This window comes from Oncorhynchus nerka, linkage group LG11 (genome assembly GCF_034236695.1).
Source record: "Oncorhynchus nerka isolate Pitt River linkage group LG11, Oner_Uvic_2.0, whole genome shotgun sequence".
NCBI classification, from domain to species: Eukaryota; Metazoa; Chordata; class Actinopteri; order Salmoniformes; family Salmonidae; genus Oncorhynchus; species Oncorhynchus nerka.
The window spans coordinates 46,781,967-46,802,606 of NC_088406.1; the positions used below are offsets into that span (position 1 = coordinate 46,781,967).

Here is a 20,640-nt window from a genome sequence, read left to right on the forward strand (position 1 = left end):
AGAAAAGGGTGTTTAGCCCCCTCAAGCCAATGTATCCACGCCTTCAGAGCCTTGACCACAGCCAACAGCTCCTGGTCCCCCACACCATAGTTTCGCTCGGACGCGTCCACCTCAACTATGAACGCCAAAGAGGGATCCGGATGAGCCAGCACGGGAGCCAAGGTAAACAGAGCCTTCAGGTGACCAAAAGCCCTGTCCGCCTCAGCCGACCACTGCAGCCGCACTGGTCCTCCCTTCAGCAGTGAGGTAATGGGAGCTGGTACCTGACCAAACTCCCGGATAAAGCGTTGGTAGTAGTTGGCAAACCCCAGAAACCGCTGCACTTCCTTTACCGTGGTGGGAGTCGGCCAATTATGCATGGCTGAAATGCGGTCACTGTCCATCTCTACCCCTGAAGTGGAAATGTGGTACCCTAAGAAGGAGATGGACTGTTGGAAGAACAGACATTTCTCAGCCTTGACATACAGGTCATGCTCCAACAGTCGACCAAGCACCTTGCACACCAGAAACACATGCTCGGCGCGTGTAGCGGAGTATATCAGAATGTCATCAATATACACCACTACACCCTGCTCGCGCAGGTCCCGGAAAATCTCGTCAACAAAGGCCTGGAAGACTGATGGAGCATTCATCAACCTGTACGGCATGATGAGGTACTCTTAGTGCCCTGAGGTGGTGCTAAATGCTGTCTTCCACTCGTCCCCCTCACGGATACGCACCAGGTTGTAAGTGCTCCTGAGATCCAACTTTGTGAAGAAGCGCGCCCCGTGCATTGACTCGATCACACTGGCGATGGGAGGCAGCGGGTAGCTATACCTCACAGTGATCTGATTTATCTCTCGATAGTCAATACACGGGTGCAGACCCCCATCCTTCTTCTTCACAAAAAATAACCTTGAGGAGACAGGTGAAGTGGAGTGCCGAATGTATCCCTGCCCCAGGGATTTGGAAACATATGTTGTAGGTGGAAAGACAGGCCCAACTCCGCCGCCACCAGTGCAGTCACTGGCCTGGCCCTCCTGTCCGTGGGAACATATCTAACTGGACATCTGCAGTGAACACTCTTACATCCAAAGCAAGGGGATCAAGCACATCAGAACAGCCTACTACTACGCCCAGGCCAACTGGGGAGGGGGGGTTCAATCAAACCCTGGAAAATGTACTGAGAGCTCACCTAGCTCAGGGTTGCTCCTTCACTGCATCCTTGTCGCAAACTCTGCTGCACTACAGAGCTGCTCACCACTCCACCACCAGAGTCTCTCCTGCCAAGCTGCCCCTACACACTCCGTCTCTATTGGCAACCCAGCAGCCTCGACAGTCAAAGCAGCAGAGCAAAGCTAACAGAGTAAAAGTCAGGAGCGCTGACCAAAGAAAAGAGAGCACGGCTTCCAGCTGGACCTCCAGAGTGGCGCAGAGGTCTAAAGCACTGCAACGCAGTGCTACCTGCGTCACTACAGATCCTGGTTCGATCCGAGGCTGTGTCGCAGCCAGCCACGACCGGGCGACCCATGACGCGGCACACAATTGGCCCAGCGTCGCCCGGGTTTGGGGAGGGTTTGGCTAGCCCGGGTTGTCCTTGTCCGCTCTGGAGACTCCTGTGGAGGGCCGGGCACAATGCACGCTGACACGGTCGCCCGGAGTACAGTGTTTTCTCCGACACATTGGTGTGGCTGGCTTCCGGGTTAAGCAAGCCTTATGTCAAGAAGCAGTGCGGCTTGGCAGGGTCATGTTTCGGAGGACGCACCGCTCTCGACCTTTGCCTCTCCCGAGTCCATACGGGAGTTGCAGCAATGAGACAACACTGTAACTACCAATTGGATATCACAAAATTGGGGAGAAAAAGGGGTAAAACCATCATCTGGGCCCAGCAACATTTAAACTGGTTGACGGCTCTCGCTGGCATGCCAGCCGAATGAGGAAGGTGCCACCTCCTGCATGTCCTCACTCTGCCATTGATGCCACCTTGAGTGGTTCACTGCTGGTTTCACACACTCCCTTGGCCTCAACTGAAAGGGGAAAGGGGGATACCTAGTCAGTTGTACAACTGAATGCCATCAACTGAAATGTGTCTTCCTCAATTAACTCAACCCCTCTGAATCAGAGAGATGCGGGGGGCTGCCTTAATTGACATCCACATCTCTGGCGCTGGGGAACAGTGGGCTAACTGCCTTGCTCAGGGGCAGAACGACGTTGTCAGCTCGGGGATTCGAACCAGCAACCTTTCGGTTACTGGCCCAACTCTCTCTCCCCTCTTTCCCCTGGTCCCAGTAGGATTTGACTTGCGCTCCCGAGGGAGTAGGATGGGACGGCGGACCTGTCCATGCGGCTGGAAAACATGCTGACCTCCCGCGGACGTTCGGATTGGGACCTGTCAGTTCCATCACCCAGCACCTCGCTCCGACACCCATGGAGCTGGGAGGTGCTGCACTTAGGGCGACCGGAGGAGGGGCCATTCCCTGCACCATCTGTGGCCGCAGAGGGCACCCTGCTGGTTGGTGCTGGAGGGGTCCCTCAGGGAGTCGAGGCAGCAGGCAGGGCACTGTCGTGTCACCCCAGGTGAGTCGGCACCAGGCTCACCCATAGCCCCCTGTTGCTCACATGTATGTGTTTGTTTCATTTCCTGAGTTTCCCCCGCATTCCCATTTCCTGAGTTCCCCCCGCATTCCCATTTCCTGAGTTTCCCCCTGCATTCCCAGCATAAGGCACTAGTAGATTCAGGCGCGGCTGGGAATTTTATTGATCGTTCATCCCCTGAGAATATGCCGATTTGGCTCTCGCCTTCTGTAAGAAGAGGGCGACTAAATTACTACCTCATTGACGGGGGGATTGTGCGATACATCTCCTGGTAGACGCAGCACTTCCCAGGAGTCACGTGTATCCTCTGTCCCAGGAGGAGACAGGTGAAGTGGTCAGCAGTTCTTTGAGAGAATGGACAACCTGTGCATCGTTGGGTGTCCAGGCCCAGTACACCTCCTTCTTCAACAGCCGACGCAGAGGGGAGGTGATGGCCGAGTACTGGGGCAGGAAGCGTACTGATAATCAGTTAGCGTGTAGGGCCTGGCTATCCCTAAAAAGGGCCATGCATGCACAGTAAAACAACACAGCCTCACATTTCAAATGACACCTGTTAAGTAGAAAAGTAGTTCATTTCCATGTGTGTTTCATGTGTTGCTGCCTTGCTATGTTGTTGTCTTAGGTCTCTCTGTATGTAGTGTTGTGTTGTCTCTCTTGTCTTGATGTGTGTTTTGTCCTATATATATATATATTATATATATATTTTTTAATAACAGCCCCTTATCCTCATTAGGGCGTCATTGTAAAGAATTAGTTCTTAACTGACTTGCCTAGTTAAATAAAGGTTAAATAAAATAAATACAAATAAAGTGATGATGTCGACTAGCACCGCAATGGCACCAGTAAATTAGGTTATTACCGTAATTGAGTCGCAACACCGTCACCAATGACGGGTTATTGTAGGCCATTTGGTGGCGCTCCTCTCACAGCTGCGGAGGAATGGAGAGAGGGAGGCATTGAGTCGATGCTTTCGGTTTCTATTTGTCATGAACAGACAAGTGAAACTCCGAGCTTGTTCACAACCTGTCTTTCTCATAGCTCCGTGAAATAAGCGACATTAAGCGACATTAACGGGTCCAAATTGGGCAAAAAGCTTGAAAATAAAAATCCTCCGTTTACTTGAACACAATATCACAAAGTTGAGTTAGTAAACTAACATCTGTTCCTACCCTCCACGTTTCATGCTATTTAGGAGGTATTGAGGCTAATTGTTGAGTTCTAGTGGTTATGTGTAAATAGGTACTCTGCCAAGGTGGGTAAATGAAATAAAAGATGCAATCAGTGCATGTTCAAAAACGTAATTAGGGACATAAATCACATCTAATGAAATACATAATAAGTTGTAGGACTCACTTTGTGTGCAATAATAGTGTTCTCTGTCATCTCTGTACCCCACACTTATCTGCAAAGTCCCTCAGTCAAGCAGGGCATTTCATACACAGATTCAATCACAAAGACTAGGGAGGTTTCCCAATGTTTCGCAAAGAAGGGCACCTATTGGTCATTTAAACTGTTAAAATGGTGAAGTTATTAATTACATTTTGGATGGTGTATCAATACACCCAGTCACTACAAAGATACAGGAATCCTTCCTAACTCAGTTGCCAGATTGGAAGGAAAACGCTCAGGGATTTCACCATGAAGCCAATCGTGACAAAAACAGTTACAGAGTTTAATGGCTGTTATAGGAGAAAATTCAGGATGGATCAACAACATTGTAGTTACTCCACAACACTAGCCTAATTGGCAGCGTGAAAAGAAGGAAGCCTGTACAGAATAAAACATATTCCAAAACATCCTTCCTGTTTTCAACAAGGCACTAAAGTAATACTGCAAAAAATGTGGCAAAGCAATTCACTTTTTTGTCCTGAATACAACATGTTATGTTTGGGGCAAATCCAATGCAACACTACTGAGTAAATACCACTCTCCATATTTTCAAGCGTAGTCCTGGCTGCATCATGTTATGAGTAAGCTTGTAATCGTTAAGGACCGGGGAGTTTTTCAGGATAAAAAAGAAACGGAATGGAGCTAAGCACAGGCAAAATCCTAGAGGAAAACCTGGTTCAGCCTGCTTTCCACCAGACACTGGGATATTAATTCACCTTTCAGCAGAACAATAACCTAAAACACAAGGCAAAATCTACACTGCTGTTGCTTACCAAGAAGACAGTGAATGTTCCTGAGTGGCAGAGTTACAGTTTTGACTTAAATATGCTCGAAAATCTATGGCAAGACCTGAAAATGGTCATCCAGCAATGATCAACAACCAATTTGACAGAGCTTGAATCATTTCTAAAAGAATAATGGGCAAGTCTTGCACAATCCAGGTGTGGAGAGCTCTTAGAGACTTACCCAGTAAGACTGACAGCTGTGATCACTGCCAAAGGTGCTTCTATAAAGTATTGACTCATTTTATTTTATTTGATTACAAATGTTACATTTTTTCTTCCACTTTGACATCGCAGAGTATTTTGTTCAGATCGTTGACAAAAAGAGGACAGATTCATTTTAATCCCACTTTCTAACACAACAAAACGTGGAGAAAGTCAACGGGTGTGAATGCTTTCTGAAAGCACTTCTTTCTGTCCCTAACACTAAAACTAAGACAGCAATCATATTTAAACAAAACAGATTTGGAAACCAAATAAAAACGCGTAAATTGTATCTGAAGACTAACTGAAATTTAAACTGAATTCCAAATAAAAATGGTCAAAATAATAGAAATAAAAACATACAAAAACACAAAACTGTAATAACGGATGGGCCTTGAGAGGACAGACACTGTAAGGAGCAGTGAATGTTGAAACAGCCTGTTCCAGTATGTTTGTGAGCAGTGAATGTCAGTGAACATAGTATCTCTGTGTTGTGAATGTGTGTTTCTCACCATGCAGACGATAGGCTCCAGCAGCTTGTCGCTCGTCACATCCATCCAGGTGAATTCTATGGACTGCAAGCACGGGATCAGAAGGTAATCCACCGTCAATTGACTGTTGGTACAGGATGGCCCTCGCACCTATAGTACCATCACAAGCAACAGCAAAAAAACGAAACACCCAAAGTGTGGTATGCAAGAGTCGACTGCAATAGACTTACTATATCATGTGTATAAATGACCTTTTTGAAGTGTGTGGCTGACTGCACTTTCCTGACAGGCTGCATGAGGGCATCTTGTACAATGATGCTAATGTCGGCCCCAGAGTAGCCTTCTGTCTCCTTGGCGAGCGTACACAGGTCTGCGTCACTCAGGCTGGGGGGTGGTGTTGCCCAGGTGCAGCCGGATCATCTGGGACCTGGCAGGCTCCTCTGGGAGAGAGATGTGCTGTAGATACGTTTCTCAAACCTGACGGTGACACAATGCACTGATGAGAATGGTTGATAATTGCTTTATTTTATCCGTTTTTTTTTTTTTTTGCTTGAACAGTACAACACAAAACATTTCCCATTTAATAGCGATTGTTCTACAAGCATTTCAAGAAAAATGTAACAGTTAGTCCTGACAAACTTCAAATCTAACGGTCTGGTTAGTTTTCTGAAGGTGAATGACAAACCACACACACACACACACACACACACACACACACACACACACACACACACACACACACACACCCCTCTGTTTAGTTCTGAGCTGCACTCCGTCGTGGCTGAAGAGGCGGACGGGTGTCGGCTGCGGTGGCCATCTGCACACAGGTAGCTCCTGTTGTACATTACAAACAGATGCATTTGTAATGTACAACAGTGCTGTGAGGGGACACTCCTACAAACACTGGTTGTGTCCTATTCCCTATATAGTATATAGTGTTTTATAACTGGTTAGTGCGTGTGGTGTTTGTTGCCTTAATGACAACATGTCATGTGGGTGTCATTGAAAAAGTACATGTCCCACAATACAAAACATGACCTTATCTGTTGTAACAGTGACATGTCTGGACAAGACTATAAACTTGAAAGATAATTCAAACATGTCTGTTTGATTGAGCAGTTGTGTTGTGTAATTTGTCATCCTCCATATCTCCAACAAAGAGGTCAATTCCTCCAGCAGCTTTAGAATAGAACTGAATAAATATAATAATATACTCCATCCTATCATCATCGTTCGTCTCCAACAAAGAGGTCGATTCCTCCAGCAGCTTTAGAATAGAACTGAATAAATATAATAATATACTCCATCCTATCATCATCGTTCGTCTCCAACAAAGAGGTCAATTCCTCCAGCAGCTTTGATCTTCTCCGAGAAGGAATCACACTCCTCTATGAGGTTGGCAGCGTAATCATCCAGAATATGGGTGGATCCAGATTTGATGTCAATGTGCTTAAAGAAGTTGTTCCAGATGAAGGAATGGTAGCTCTCTAGGTGATTCCTAGGAATACCTGCATAGTTTGTTGAGAATGTACATTTTTGTCAGCGGGGATGGTAGATTTCAGGCTGTAGATCTCCATGGTATTAACCTGGATGTTATTAGGAAAGGTTCAGCGGATACTAGAACACACCCTTTGTAATGGTGACAAAGGGCTTTATTACAGAGAAACACTCATCTGTTTCATCAGCTGTCTTGGTGGCTGGTCTCAGACAATTCCGCATGTGAAGTAGCAGGATGTGGAGGTTCTGGGCTGGTGTGGTTACACGTGGTCTGCGGATGTGAGGCCGGTTGGACATACTGTCAAATTCTCTAAAATTACATTTAGACTTACACTTAGGCTTATGGTAGGGAAATGAACATTACATTCTCTGGCAACAGCTCTGGTGGACATTCCTGCAGTCAGCATGTCAATTGCACGCACCTTCAAAACTTGAGACATCTGTGGCATTGTGTTGTGTGACAAAACTTCACATTTTAGAGTGGCCATTTATTGTCCCCGGCACAAGGTGCACCTGTGTAATGATAATGCCGTTTAATCAGCTTCTTGATGTGCCACACTTGTCAGGTGGATGGATTATCTTGGCAAATGAGAAATGCTAACTAAAAGGGATCTAAACAAATTTTTGCACAAAATTAGAGTAATAAGCTTTTTGTGATCTTTCCGGGATCTTTTATTTCAGCTCATGAAAGATGGGACCAACAAACATATATTTTTTTTTTTCTATTTTCAATTTACGTAACTTTAAACAATATTTGATGTGTGATTTTAAATCTGAAAAACGTAATGTAACAGCCAAGTAACATTTCTCCAGGTTGACTTTTATTTAGAAAATTAGCCCTATGATCACATGACCTCAATGTCGCTAGTTTCACAATGCTATTTCCTAAGTCTCCTGGGACGGGTTGCACCAGTTGGACGTAAAACAATTGGTTTTAAATGCTTGGTCGGGCGTAAGCTACTGGTTTTGGAATCATAATTTACACCTTTTACGCGATGGCAGACAAGGAAGAGGACACAACCCGTGTCTGTGACCAGTGGTGAGATAATTAAATCATTTTAATATGTAAAACGTTCAAAAGAAAGCATCAAAGTAACAGTGGATATTCTTCAGCATGAATTGGTAGAATATATGCCTTAGTTTGTTGAGAGAGACCGTTCACTTCATAATAAGATACATTGTCAATAATATTCACTGGGCTGCCACAATTTCAGCTTTACAAGAGGCATTTCAGTCAATACATGGAATCCTAGTCTAGAATCTTTGAAAGGGAAAGTGCAAGTTGTCGAAAATAATCAAGTAAAGTACAGATACCCCAAAAAACGACTCAAGTATTTTTACTTAAGTACTTTAAACCACTGCCCACTCAGGTCAGTGGTCTTGTGGTGCCTCTAACACTTCTCCTGTGCTCGTGTTCAACTGTCAGTCACAAGGAGGTGGCTGTGTCCAACTTTGCTTTGCACGAGTCCCACTGCCAGCGGTTCCTGTGCCTGTGTCCAGACTGTGATGAGCCGGTTCCCAGACAGCTATTGGAGCAGCATCATCAGGACCAGCACACCCAGGTAAACCATTCTGCTGTAATGAAACCAGGATCACTTCCAAATACTTGAGTCGATGTTGAGAGATAAAGGGCCCAATTGTTTACGTCCGATATATTGTCGTTTCGTCACTCCCACAGGTGAAATGCACCAAGTGCAACAAAAAGGTGGAGCGTTGCCAGCTACTGGACCATGAGGTGAGACTGCTCAACGGTCACCCGCATTGCCACACACACACACACACACACATCATGACGATGCCGTTTCAGTGAATGGATTGGAATGAGTTCCTCTGCATGATCGTCATAATCAAACTATAATTGATACAGGTGTATAATAACGATTGTTATAAAGAATGAATCACCCCCCCCACCCCCCCTCTCAGTCGGACGAGTGTAAGGAAAGGCTGCAGTGCTGTGAGTTCTGCCAGCTGGAGCTGCCGCTGTCGGCCATGGCGGAGCACAGCGTGGCGTGTGGCAGTCGCACCGAGCGCTGCTCCGACTGTGGACACTACGTCACTCTGAGGGACCAGCCGGAGCATGCCCAGATCTGCCCTGACCTCTATGTTCCCGATAACCCCTCCCCACCATCCTCCAACGGTGAGGCTACCCCCACACTTCAGTTTAAGTTGATTTGCCATATGTAATATTCAACCCATTGGAAAATGGAAATCGTAATCACGATCCAGTCAGATGAGTTTGATATGATGGTGTTCAATGTTATGTAATATTCAAACTAATGTGGTGTTTTCTGGATGCAGGCAGGCGAACAGCAGTGGTTTGCAGGAGCTGTATGAGGTCTTTCCCATTGGAGGAGATGGCAGAACATCAGGTATGTTCTTATTCAACAGCATGAACCCAAGTTATCATCATCAGATCATTCCTCCTTGTTTTGCCACCTATATTAAGCCTACTTCTGGGACAAACAAGTATTATCAATGCAGATTCTCCATGGAAAGAGCTTTGTGTTTAAATGACTTGTTCAAATCTCTTCCCCAACTGCTAGATGTGGTGTGACCACACATCAGAGGAGGCTGAACAGGAACAGCCCAGTCCTCGTTTGACCAATTCTATGAAGTCTGCATTGTTCTCAGCCCAAGGCAGGAGGCAAGAGGGGAGAGAGGGGGATATTGACCAGATCAGCACCTGTCCCCACTGTCACCTGGCTCTCCCCGTAGTCACACTACGATGGCATGAGGTACAGCGCTGTCCCAAAAACACAATAGCCTTCTGGGTTGTGTCAATTCCATTTCAATTCAGTCTCCAACCCTGGAATTGACCCAAACCCTGGTCCCATTTTTAATCATTTGGAGTGATGAAAAAGAGACAAACTAACTGGGTCTTTTGTTTCTTCTTTCAGATTAAATGTAAAATCCATGTCAACTTGAAATGAGAAACGTGCTCAGAACTTCTGAAGGAACACTCCATGGTGAATTGGTGTAGTGGTTGACAAATTATTAATATCACAATGAACAAGGTTAGTCGTGATTTATTTGAGCAAATCGCAAGTTATTTTTTGCCGCAAATGTGTATTTCAGAGGCAGTTGAGTTATTTCTGGTGACTGGACGGGTTGGGGTAACAGTAAGAGATTAGGATTTATTATATTAGTCAGGATCCTTCTCTACAAGAGGACAAGAGTCCTATTCTATGATTGTTGTATAATACATTGTTTACAACTGAAATGCAGTATGTTCTGAAAATGGGAATGTTTTCTCCGTCATTGAACTCATCAAAAGTTTTACATTTTAATATTTGTTTACTAATGTACATAACTGATTTTACAATCAAATGTTTTGCTGTACGCACACTTAAGGATATTATATTTTTTGTTAATAATGGATCCAAATACTGTGAGCCATCCGGTTTTATCTTCTCCTATTGTGATGTCACAAGGTGTCTCTTTGGTTTCATGGTGACAACAATAAAAGCTGTGGTTCCAGAGCTTCAGTTTTGGTGTCTCGTCATTTCCAGGTGACAACTGGGACACATTGATGGCCACCCAACGGACACGTGTCAATGTGTCCTCTGCTTCGCTGTAGTCCAAGTGAACCCCCGAGTCACATAGAATACATTTCAGACTACAGGGATAACTATTTCTTTACATTTGGTGGATGAATCTGAGAGACGTGAGTGGTTGGGCAAAACTCCTTCCTTGTAAATGAATTACCCCGAGGATCCAGAGGAACAGCTCTCGGAGGATGAAAACGAAGAAGAAGAGGAGGGGGAGGATGAAGGAATAGAGATAATGGATGAGGAGGAGGAGGAAGAAGGCGAGGCGGAGGAAAATGAGGAGCCTAAGCTGGGCTGGGCTAACCTCCCGGACGTGTGTCTGAGGCAGGTGTTCTGGTGGCTGCGTGACCGTGACCGTGTCAAGGCGGCCCTGGTGTGTCTCCACTGGCACCACGTCATGCGCTCGCCCTCTCTCTGGAGGGTTCGAACCTTCAACTTCTCCGGCCGCATCTCCAGGACCCGCCGCTCGGAGCTGGAGACGGCCGTGTGTTACGCCAAGACCTACGGCGCTTACCTGGAGGATCTGGAGATCCGCTTCTCCCACCCCCTCAACTCTCTGGTGTCCCGGCGCTTCCAGCAGACGCTGAGGACCTTCCTCGCCGCGCTGCGTAAAACCAGAGGCGGACTACGCCGCCTAACTGTCAACCACATGGAGCTGGACCGCGCCGCCTGGTGCCGCAGCGTACGCAAGGCGCTGGTGCGCAGCCTCACATTCTACCTGCGCCGCGAGAGCTCCCGCCTGGGCTACTTGAGCCTGCGAGGGGCCCGCCTCAACCTGCCCCAGGGCCTGGAGGTGCTGGAGGCCGTGGCTGCATCTCAGCAGCACATCCACCTGGGCCGCCGGCCCGGCATCACCCACCTCAACCTGGAGGACTTCTTCTCACAGCCGCTGGCCGTCTTCATCAGCCCCGCCTTCCCCCAGGTCATGAACCGCTTCCAGGGCCTCTGCACCCTGACCCTCAACTACAGCTGCCTGTCGGACGAGCTGTTGGCGGCCCTGTCCGCGGCGTGTAGGAGCCTGGACGGGGGAGGGTCCCTGCAGACGTTCACCATACGATGCCATATCCACGAGCCCCACATCCAGGTGGTCTGGGGGGATGCCTGGTCCCATCTGGCCCAGCGTTGTCCCAACCTCCGTGTGCATATCACAGTGGAGCGGATCCTCGACATGGACAAGCTGGGGAGGATTCTGCTCAGAGAGATCCCGCTGCGCTCGCTCAGTCTCACCAGTTGCTACTTCAGTGAACAGGACTGGAGTGTCAAGCCTGCCCTTACCAACCTAGTGCCCTACTACAGGAGCTGTTTACAGGTGAGGATTGGTTTCTCTACCCGGCAATACACAGTAGCAGTCAGCTATGGAGCGATGATGGCACTATTTAGGCTACTGGTTGGTGTGGCGAATAAGTCTGCACAGTATGTGTAGTGTATCAAGTGTTTTTTCATGTTCCTACATTGTCTTTTTATATCCATGCAGTTCAGACAGATTAAGCCTAGTCCTGGACTAAGGGAATCTCCATTGAGAATGTGTTTTAGTCCTGGACTAAGAGAATCTCCACTGAGAATGTGTTTTAGTCCTGGACTAATAGAATCTCCATTGAGAATGTGTTTTAGTCCTGGACTAAGGGAATCTCCATTGAGAATGTGTTTTAGTCCTGGACTAAGGGAATCTCCATTGAGAATGTGGTTTAGTCCTGAACTAAGGGAATCTCCATTGAGAATGTGTTTTAGTTCTGGACTAAGAGAATGTGTTTTAGTCCATCTCCATTGAGAATGTGTTTTAGTCCTGGACTAAGAGAATCTCCATTGAGAATGTGTTTTAGTCCTGGACTAAGGGAATCTCCATTGAGAATGTGTTTTAGTCCTGGACTAAGAGAATCTCCATTGAGAATGTGTTTTAGTCCTGGACTAAGAGAATCTCCATTGAGAATGTGTTTTAGTCCTGGACTAAGAGAATCTCCATTGAGAATGTTTTAGTCCTGGACTAAGAGAATCTCCATTGAGAATGTGTTTTAGTCCTGGACTAAGAGAATCTCCATTGAGAATATGTTTTAGTCCTGGACTAAGAGAATCTCCATTGAGAATGTGTTTTAGTCCAGGACAAGGCTTAATCTATGTCAGGGAAACCATCCCCAAGGACTGCATTCAATCGGTATTGCAGAAGTATCGCGGAAAATGTACATTTTAAAGCTAATGTTGCCGCGTTTTTGGAGACTGCGTTCACAGTAAACACTGCATACGTCAGCTCAATCGGAAACAACCTTTACATTGTTATGCAGATCTACCACGATACGGAATGAATCCACGGAATGAATGAACTGTCAATAGGAAGTCGGTGGAGCTCATACTTTAACAAGAAACATGACTCCATTCTTGAAGTGTCGTGAATCTCTCTCCACCCCATTCCGTGGGTTAGAAACTGACCCTGGACCTGAACAACAGCCACGAGTCTGTGGACGAGGAGCTGCTGGAGGTGGTGCTGCTGTGCAGCCAGCTGGTCTACATGAAGGTCTGGGCATTCCTGGACATCAGCTTCCTGGACCGGCTGCTGCAGAAACGCCTGGAAAAGAAGATCGTCCTAAGGACCATCAAGGTGAGCCAGAGCTCTGGGAGCTAGGCCAAGGCCATTTAGGCCTACCGACCTGCGTACCAATCTATGTCCTGGCATTGAAGTGATTTACTGACACAAGCTCCACACACTAGCCTGCTGTGTTCTCCTGCCCAGTGAACAGGGATATTGCAGGCATTTTAAAGTGTGTTTGGGTCATAAATTAAACAGCCTTCAGCTGGGCAGTCATCTTTGTCAGTTCTTAAAGGGGCAGGTCCCATTTTCCTTCCTCTACTACTGATGACACTTCATGTGCTGTACCTTGCTATAGCAACGTGCATTACTGTATTATGTGAGCAATATACTGTCTGGTTTATAAGCTGCTTGTGTTTGTGTCCCAGGTGCGGATCTACATCAACAAATATGAGACTCAGGACGAGGATGAGCAGCTGGAGGAGGTGTACTCTCGCTACAGACAACTCATCAACTCAGAGCTCCACTACTTTGCCATCTCCTACCCCATGCTCTGACTCCTAACCTGGCAGACACGTGGGCCCATAAAGACAGCATTTTTTTGTTATATTAGCACCAGTTAAAGGAAGAGGAGGAAGGAACTACAATTTGATGCACAATCATGATGGGTCTGGCAAATACACACACTCTCTTTCACACACACACACACACACACACACACACACACACACACACCGCCATCGCTGTAAATAAACACACACTCCATAACTCTGATCCTGCTTTTCTTCAAACCCAAATATTGTATTAAAATTGATGCAAACAATACAAGCACTCCAACTTTCCATCACAATGTATACCTCATATTTTATTTATCAGTCAAATGTAAAATGCTGGCCTGGGTATGTCAGCATAATCTAAAGAGCCCCACTGTGGCCATGGTCTAGGCTTGTCCCAGATCTGTTGATGCAAGACAGCACAAAGAGATCAGGGACCAGGCTCGTCATGGTGGGAGTGGTATTCAGAAGCTGTGGATGGAAATGGGCTGGCGGAGCTGGGTGCAGATGACCTCGTCGATGTAGAGGGAGTGGGACTTGACCTGGATCTCCTCTTCCAGGATCAGCTGGGAGCGGGTCAGGGCCAGCAGCTCCATCTCTGACTGGGCCTGGGCCTCTCGCAGTCTGGGGGGTTGACACAGGACAATGGGAGACTACTACAACTCATGGCAAATAGGCGAAACATTCTATATGTCATTCACATATTACGTTCCGAAAAGTCTCTTAACCAGAGATGCTGTATCTACTAAACAAAAAGACTTGAAATGAAAGCTGTGATATCCTGTTTGTATAACAAAACCATGAGTGTAGAGAATCACTGATCACTGGGTTGTGTCAGGATAACTCATCTTATACTTCGTACAGAGCTAAAACATGACTGTAAAGTACTACAAAATAGCTTGACTTGTAGTTGAAGTGAAAATAGTGGCCAGAAATCCTAGATAGGTTAGAAGAGATCAGTAGGAAGAGTTAGGTACAGTAGACAGGAAAGTGGAGTGCATCGTCACCTCTTGATGTGTGCAGTGAGCTCCTGGACCTCGGAGAGCAGGCGGACCTGGGCCGGGTCATGGCAGAGCTCGATGCTCGGTCTCTGGCTGCGGGCGGACAGCCGCGTCTGGGCCACCTTCAGGGGACCTGCTTTGTCGTCGATGGCCACGCGCAGGGCCTCCAGGTTGCACTCCTGGCTGGCCACCTCTGACAGAACCTTTTAAGGGGGAAAGGAGGGAAATCATTCCAGTAACTAATCATAGGGGGAATCATTCCAGTAACTAATCATAGGGGGAATCATTCCAGTAACTAATCATAGGGGGAATCATTCCAGTAACTAATCATAGGGGGAATCATTCCAGCAACTAATCATAGGGGGAATCATTCCAGTAACTAATCATAGGGGGAATCATTCCAGTAACTAATCATAGGGGGAATCATTCCAGTAACTAATCATAGGGGGAATCATTCCAGTAACTAATCATAGGGGGAATCATTCCAGTAACTCATCATAGGGGGAATCATTCCAGTAACTAATCATAGGGGGAATCATTCCAGTAATTAATCATAGGAGGAATCATTCCAGTAACTAATCATAGGGGGAATCATTCCAGTAACTAATCATAGGGGGAATCATTCCAGTAACTAATCATAGGGGGAATCATTCCAGTAACTAATCATAGGGGGAATCCTTCCAGTAACTAATCATAGGGGGAATCATTCTAGTAACTAATCATAGGGGGAATCATTCTAGTAACTAATCCCAGGGTGACATGTAACTGAGTGGTTAAGAGCGTTTGGCCAGTAACTGAAAGGACCTTGAGCTGACTAGGTTTAAAAATCTGCCGACATGTAACCCTAATTGCGCCTGTACGTCGTTCAGGATAAGACCGTCTGCTAAATGACTGTAATTTAAAATGTGTGGGAATTGCTTCAGTAACTAATCATAGGGGGGGGAATGGCTTGGGTTAAGCATATAAAGTACGCTTTTTCACATTCCTGCTTACCTTTACCAAGTGGTCCTCTAGTTGTCCTTTGGCTGCCTTGGTCTCCTGGACCTGCAGCCGGAGGGCAGTGCCCATAGCGTTGTGCTGCCTGCGCATGTCAGCAGCCGTCTGCTCCAGGAGGCTGTCCACCAGAGCCCTCAGCGACAGGGAGTTGTTCTTCTCGCGCTCTGCTTTGAGGATGTTGATGTTGGAGAAGGTCTCCCACTCCTCTGGTGTCACAGTGGCACTAGGATTGGAGGGATTAAATGTTGTATGTTTTTTGTTCAGCGTGTCATGAAAGGACGGCAGGTCAACCCGGCTGTACCTCAACCGGCCGTGATTGGGAGTCCCATAGGGTGGCGCACAATTGGCCCAGCATCGTTAGGGTTTGGCCGGTGTAGGCCGTCATTGTAAATAAGAATTTGTTCTTAACCGACTTGCCTAGTTAAATAAAGGTAAAATAAAAAATAAAAACCAGTAGAAAAGGTTTAGATAAGTAGGGTGGTTAGAGGAGGTATAACACTGACCTCTGCTGGCTGAAGGGAATAATGCTTCTAATGGACCTAGTGTATGTAGAATGCCTCAACTATCCATTACAAAGCACTGTGACAGGCCTTCTATTTCTATCTGTAGAACTTAAGACTTTTGCTGCAGGTGAGACTGCATCCCTGGTGAAGATTAAGGGATGATCTTTTGTTTCATTGTATTTCCTATTGCCCCACATTGCACAAACACAAAGCGTCAGCGTTTTACCCTGGTGCTGCGAGCGATGTCTGACTTGTCGCGTTGTCAATATTCGGGGAGGTGCTTGTGAGGATGGAGCAGAAACCATCAATCTGCTCTGCTTGGAACTTGTCCCGTAGGTCCTTCTCTAGGTAGTACTTTGCAGAGCGGTTCAGTCTGGAGCCAGAACAGAAGAAATAATGAGATAATGAGACTTGATCGTGTGTGTGTGATGAACCACTTCCTCCCCTCACCCACCTGATCTGTTCATTGGTCTGCTCCAGGGTGCGGTTCAGCAAGGATGCCACTCCCTCGATCACCTCCCTCTCCTTCATCAGTTCCCGCTCCACGTCGTCATGTACCAGGTCAATGGAAACACGCCTCTGCCTGAAACACACATGGAGACAGATGGTTACTTAAGGCAAAAATCAAAAGTAGGGTATAACGCGAAGATCTAGGGAAAGGGGGATACCTAGTCAGTTGTACAACTGAATGCATTGAACTGAAATGTGTCTTCCGCATATAACCCAACCCCTCTGAATTAGAGAGGTGCGGGGGACTGCCTTAATCAACATCCATGTCATAGGCGCCTGGGGAACAGTGGGTTAACTGTCTTGCTCAGGGGCAGAAAGACAGGTTTATACCTTGTCAGCTCGGGGATTCGATCCAGCAACATTTCGGTTACTGTGTCCCAACACTCCTACCCACCAAGCTACCGAAAGTTTGTGAATTTAAATCTCATCATGGATAACTTTAGCATTTTCGCTAATAATCAACTTTTCAACTACTTACAACTTTTTTAGCTACTTTGCAACTACTTAGCATCTTAGCTAACCCTTTCCCTAACCAATCTCCTAAACTTAACCCCAACCCCTAGCCTAAACCTAAAGTTAGCCACCTAGACAGAATTTGTAACATATCATACATTTAAAAAAAATTGTAACACTGTACGTTTAGCAAATTCATTACATTTTGTACATTTTACAAATTGGTAACATATAATATGAATTGTAATTCGTAACATATCAAACAAAATGGGTGATGCACATCCACAAATTAATACATACCATATGAAACGTAACGTAACATTTCATACTAAATGGAATCCCTAGAATTTACATACAGCATAACACGAAATGCTCTGACACCAGGTTGCACGACGACTGAAGGATCTCCTTCTTATTTATCTGTTGGTCTTAGTCTGGTGACTCTAGGTCCCTGTTGGAACAGTGAGCAGACTCCTTCCCACCTATTTGTGTATCACTGCATTTTCCAACTGACTGATTGGGAGTTTACTCCTCACCGTTCAGTCAGGCACTGCAGGGCAACTCTGAGGGGCTCGGCACAGCTCTCCAAGGCTCTCTCCACCCGGCTTTTATAGGATATCAGCACCTCAATCTCCTGGACAACCTCCTCCAACTTCTGGTCCAGCTCTGTCCTCCAGAACTTGATGTCATGGATTCTCTGCTCTGAACACAGCGATAGGATGGTAAGAATGGTGTGTGGTTGGGTATTATCAGAGGTTGTCATGTAATGTATGTGTCATTACAAAGTGGAACAGACAAACCATTCGTTTGCAGTGATGGATCAACCACTACTTTGACAGAAACAGATTATGTTATCACCTCTTCTAATTGATGTAATCTTACCCAGTCTCTTGTTGGCATCCTGTTGCATGCGTTTGGCTGCCATGCCACTCTCATCTATCAGCCTCTTACTCTCAGCCGTGAGTCGCTCAGAGCGTGAACGCTCAGCCTCCGCATTCCCATAATGTATTTGGTTTGCAAGCCTCCATTCTGGTGGCAGGAACTTGGGCGGAGGGTCCATCAACCTAGACATTTCTCCACTGCAATTCTTTCAGTCTGGAAGGGGGGGAAAACAATCATCTTTCCTTTCAATAAAGAAACAACATCACAAATGTCACTCAATAAGGCAGATTAATAAGGCAGATCATGTTTTACCAAAACTAGTAAATAGCCTGGCAAACTACCAACTAAATAGCAATTAGCTACAGTAGCTAACTAGGATGGGCATTTATTTTATTTGACTCGCTACAGTAATGTTAGCACGCTAGCTAGCTAGCAAGTTGTCATATAAACTTGAGCAAACTAGCTAACAAAGATGGCTTGCAAAATGTCAGTAAAATATAAGTTGCGAGCTAAATCTCTCTTCTTACCATACCTTTACTGTGCGCTGTGAAACACTGGTTCGTGTCAAAAGTTGCAACAATGTTGCCCGTCTCGTCTGCAATGAATGAACTCAAGGACAGGTTGTAAACAAACGGTTGCTAGGTCAACGCAGGACGTCGTAATCTGGGCGGAGCTATCAATCGCGGGAAACTTAAAAGGCCAGGAGAGGGATCAGATCTGTGTGAGGCAATTTGCTAGCTAACGTTAGCTATCTTAGCAACGATGTCATCCAGCAACAAAAACAAGGACAACTTCGTCGACAAGACAGGTGGAAGGCTGTGTTGCTCCAAAAATGATATGAAGATCAGTAAACTCAGAAAGGAGAATGCATATCTCAGGAAGTCATTGGATGAGCTGTCTCCTCAGAAAGGAGAACGATCAGATTCTGGAAATAACAAGCTTTTATTAGAGAAAATCCTGTCACTGGAGACTCTACGGGAGAAGAACGCTCAGCAGCTGCTGGCCAGAGACCAGGAAATCTGCTCTCTTTGGCAGCAGGCCCATGCGGCAGAAGGTGAGACAGTGGCCGGTCTGCAGGCCCAGATAGACCACTATGTCAGGGAAGCCGACCAGAGAAAAAAACTCTTCCAGTCACTCCAAGCCGAGACAGAGGACGTTAAGAACAAGCTGGTGTCCGTGTCTGCTAAGTGCCAGGAGCTGGATAGTAGACCTGGCGCTGAGCAGCAGAGTTGCCCATCAGATGGACAGGTGCTCACCACCAGTACTGCAATGAGCCACGACCACCTCACAGATGCCCTGGAAAAGAACCAGCAGTGGCTGGCCTACGACCAGCAGAGAGAGGCGTATGTGAAGGTGGTGTTGGCCCGGGTGTTTGGGCTGGAACAGCAGCTGAACCAGGCCAAGCAGGCCCTCGCACAGCAGCATAAAGACGCCCACTCAGAAGAGAGGTCAGTACAGATACAGAAGCACTATGAGAAATTGTTACTGATGACCAAGAGGGAGCTGGAAACTCAGAGAGAGCAGGTCAACACAGCCCAGAGACAACTGTCTGAGCTGCAGTGTAGGTATGAGGAGAAGCAGAGAGAGGTGGGAGAGGTGAGGCAGCAGTTCCAGGCGGAGAAGCTGAGTATCTGGCAGAGTGTCCAGAAGGAGAAGCGTCGCTCTGGGGACAGAGAGGGCCATCTGTGGGATGACATGGAAGAGCTCCAGGCTAGACTAGAGGAAAAGGAGACCAGGTCTGCTGAGCTCCTAGTACAGGTGAATCTACTGCAGAAATCCCTACTGAGCCTGCATGAGGAGCAGAAACGCGTCACAATTCTGGAACAGCAGATCCAGGTGTCCGCCAAAGACCTGGAGGATGAGAAGCGAGACTGTCTGTATTTACAACAACAGCTCCACAAGGTGTTGAAGGAGTTACGCAAGGCAAAGGACCACGTTGCCAAACTCGAGTCAGAGAAGGGGCAGAGGGAGTTGCAGACCCCCAGCGCTCACTGCAGACCCCCAGCACCCCTGAAGCGCTCCAAAGAGAGCGTCACCTCCCACTCTCAGGTCCCCAAGCTGCTAGACGAGAGCTTCTTAGAGTGCCCCAGCTGCCAAGCCCAGTACCCCACCAGGCACCACCGAGAGCTGCTGGCCCACCTCGAGCACTGTCTGTAAACACTGTCTGGGCTGTACAGGGCTGGAAGCATAGAAGTAGGCCTAGATCTATCCAATCGATTTAGAATTTAGTCCTATTTTTATGGCTGGAATTACCCGCCCGATAAGGAAGTCTGGAATAGGCTCGGGGGGACATTTTACCATTCTAAAACGCACTAAACTTCCCTTTTCAAAATGTTATAGCTGGTGCAAACGCCAGCTGCAATGCCATGGTTACTTTGTGCACTGCGTCTGTGTGTTGAGCAGAGTCAAATGTAATTCCTCCATGTGTACTGTATGTACCTTGGTCCTGGATTGCTACTGGATCAGATTGGCGATCAAACTGGAAATAGCGCTTACTGTATACTGTAAGGAACGCTGCTTCAAGCCAGTGAATGTATTTTATAAAGCCCTTTATAACTGTTAAACTTATTTACTCACTCAACCTTTGAATTTTTTGGACATGTTTTTCTCTCTTTGACTAAAGTGTAAATCAGTTTCCTGGTTTAAAATACTTTAGATCATTTTGATGTTCAGAGACAATTGGGCATTGTTGTTCCTAATGTCCATTATTATTATCCTTGCATAAATCTTCTAAATAC

General features: G+C 46.6%; 4 protein-coding genes across 4 annotated transcripts; 3 read left to right on the top strand and 1 right to left on the bottom strand.

The window, feature by feature from the left end:
* Positions 1 to 7,804: 7,804 nt before the first annotated feature.
* Positions 7,805 to 10,416, top strand: LOC115136994 (XIAP-associated factor 1). The gene is made up of 7 exons (XM_029672952.2): positions 7,805 to 7,976; positions 8,364 to 8,499; positions 8,616 to 8,672; positions 8,861 to 9,074; positions 9,236 to 9,306; positions 9,481 to 9,672; positions 9,835 to 10,416. Exons 1-7 carry the CDS (start codon positions 7,933 to 7,935, stop codon positions 9,865 to 9,867), a joined length of 747 nt encoding a protein of 248 aa, XP_029528812.1. The 5' UTR covers positions 7,805 to 7,932; the 3' UTR covers positions 9,868 to 10,416.
* An 87-nt stretch (positions 10,417 to 10,503) lies between these two features.
* LOC115136991 (F-box only protein 39-like) lies at positions 10,504 to 13,827 on the top strand. The gene is made up of 3 exons (XM_029672950.2): positions 10,504 to 11,794; positions 12,899 to 13,075; positions 13,432 to 13,827. Exons 1-3 carry the CDS (start codon positions 10,634 to 10,636, stop codon positions 13,558 to 13,560), a joined length of 1,467 nt encoding a protein of 488 aa, XP_029528810.1. The 5' UTR covers positions 10,504 to 10,633; the 3' UTR covers positions 13,561 to 13,827.
* A 14-nt stretch (positions 13,828 to 13,841) lies between these two features.
* Positions 13,842 to 18,976, bottom strand: tekt1 (tektin 1). The gene is made up of 8 exons (XM_029672951.2): positions 18,435 to 18,976; positions 17,903 to 18,115; positions 17,557 to 17,722; positions 16,512 to 16,640; positions 16,284 to 16,430; positions 15,552 to 15,777; positions 14,565 to 14,761; positions 13,842 to 14,181 (listed from the first exon to the last, which is right to left on the bottom strand). Exons 2-8 carry the CDS (start codon positions 18,090 to 18,092, stop codon positions 14,022 to 14,024), a joined length of 1,215 nt encoding a protein of 404 aa, XP_029528811.1. The 5' UTR covers positions 18,093 to 18,115; positions 18,435 to 18,976; the 3' UTR covers positions 13,842 to 14,021.
* Positions 18,616 to 20,059, top strand: LOC135573986 (centrosomal protein of 55 kDa-like). Its single transcript, XM_065024590.1, has one exon. The coding sequence runs from the start codon at positions 18,665 to 18,667 to the stop codon at positions 20,057 to 20,059; it is 1,395 nt and encodes a 464-aa protein (XP_064880662.1). The 5' UTR covers positions 18,616 to 18,664.
* Positions 20,060 to 20,640: the final 581 nt, after the last annotated feature.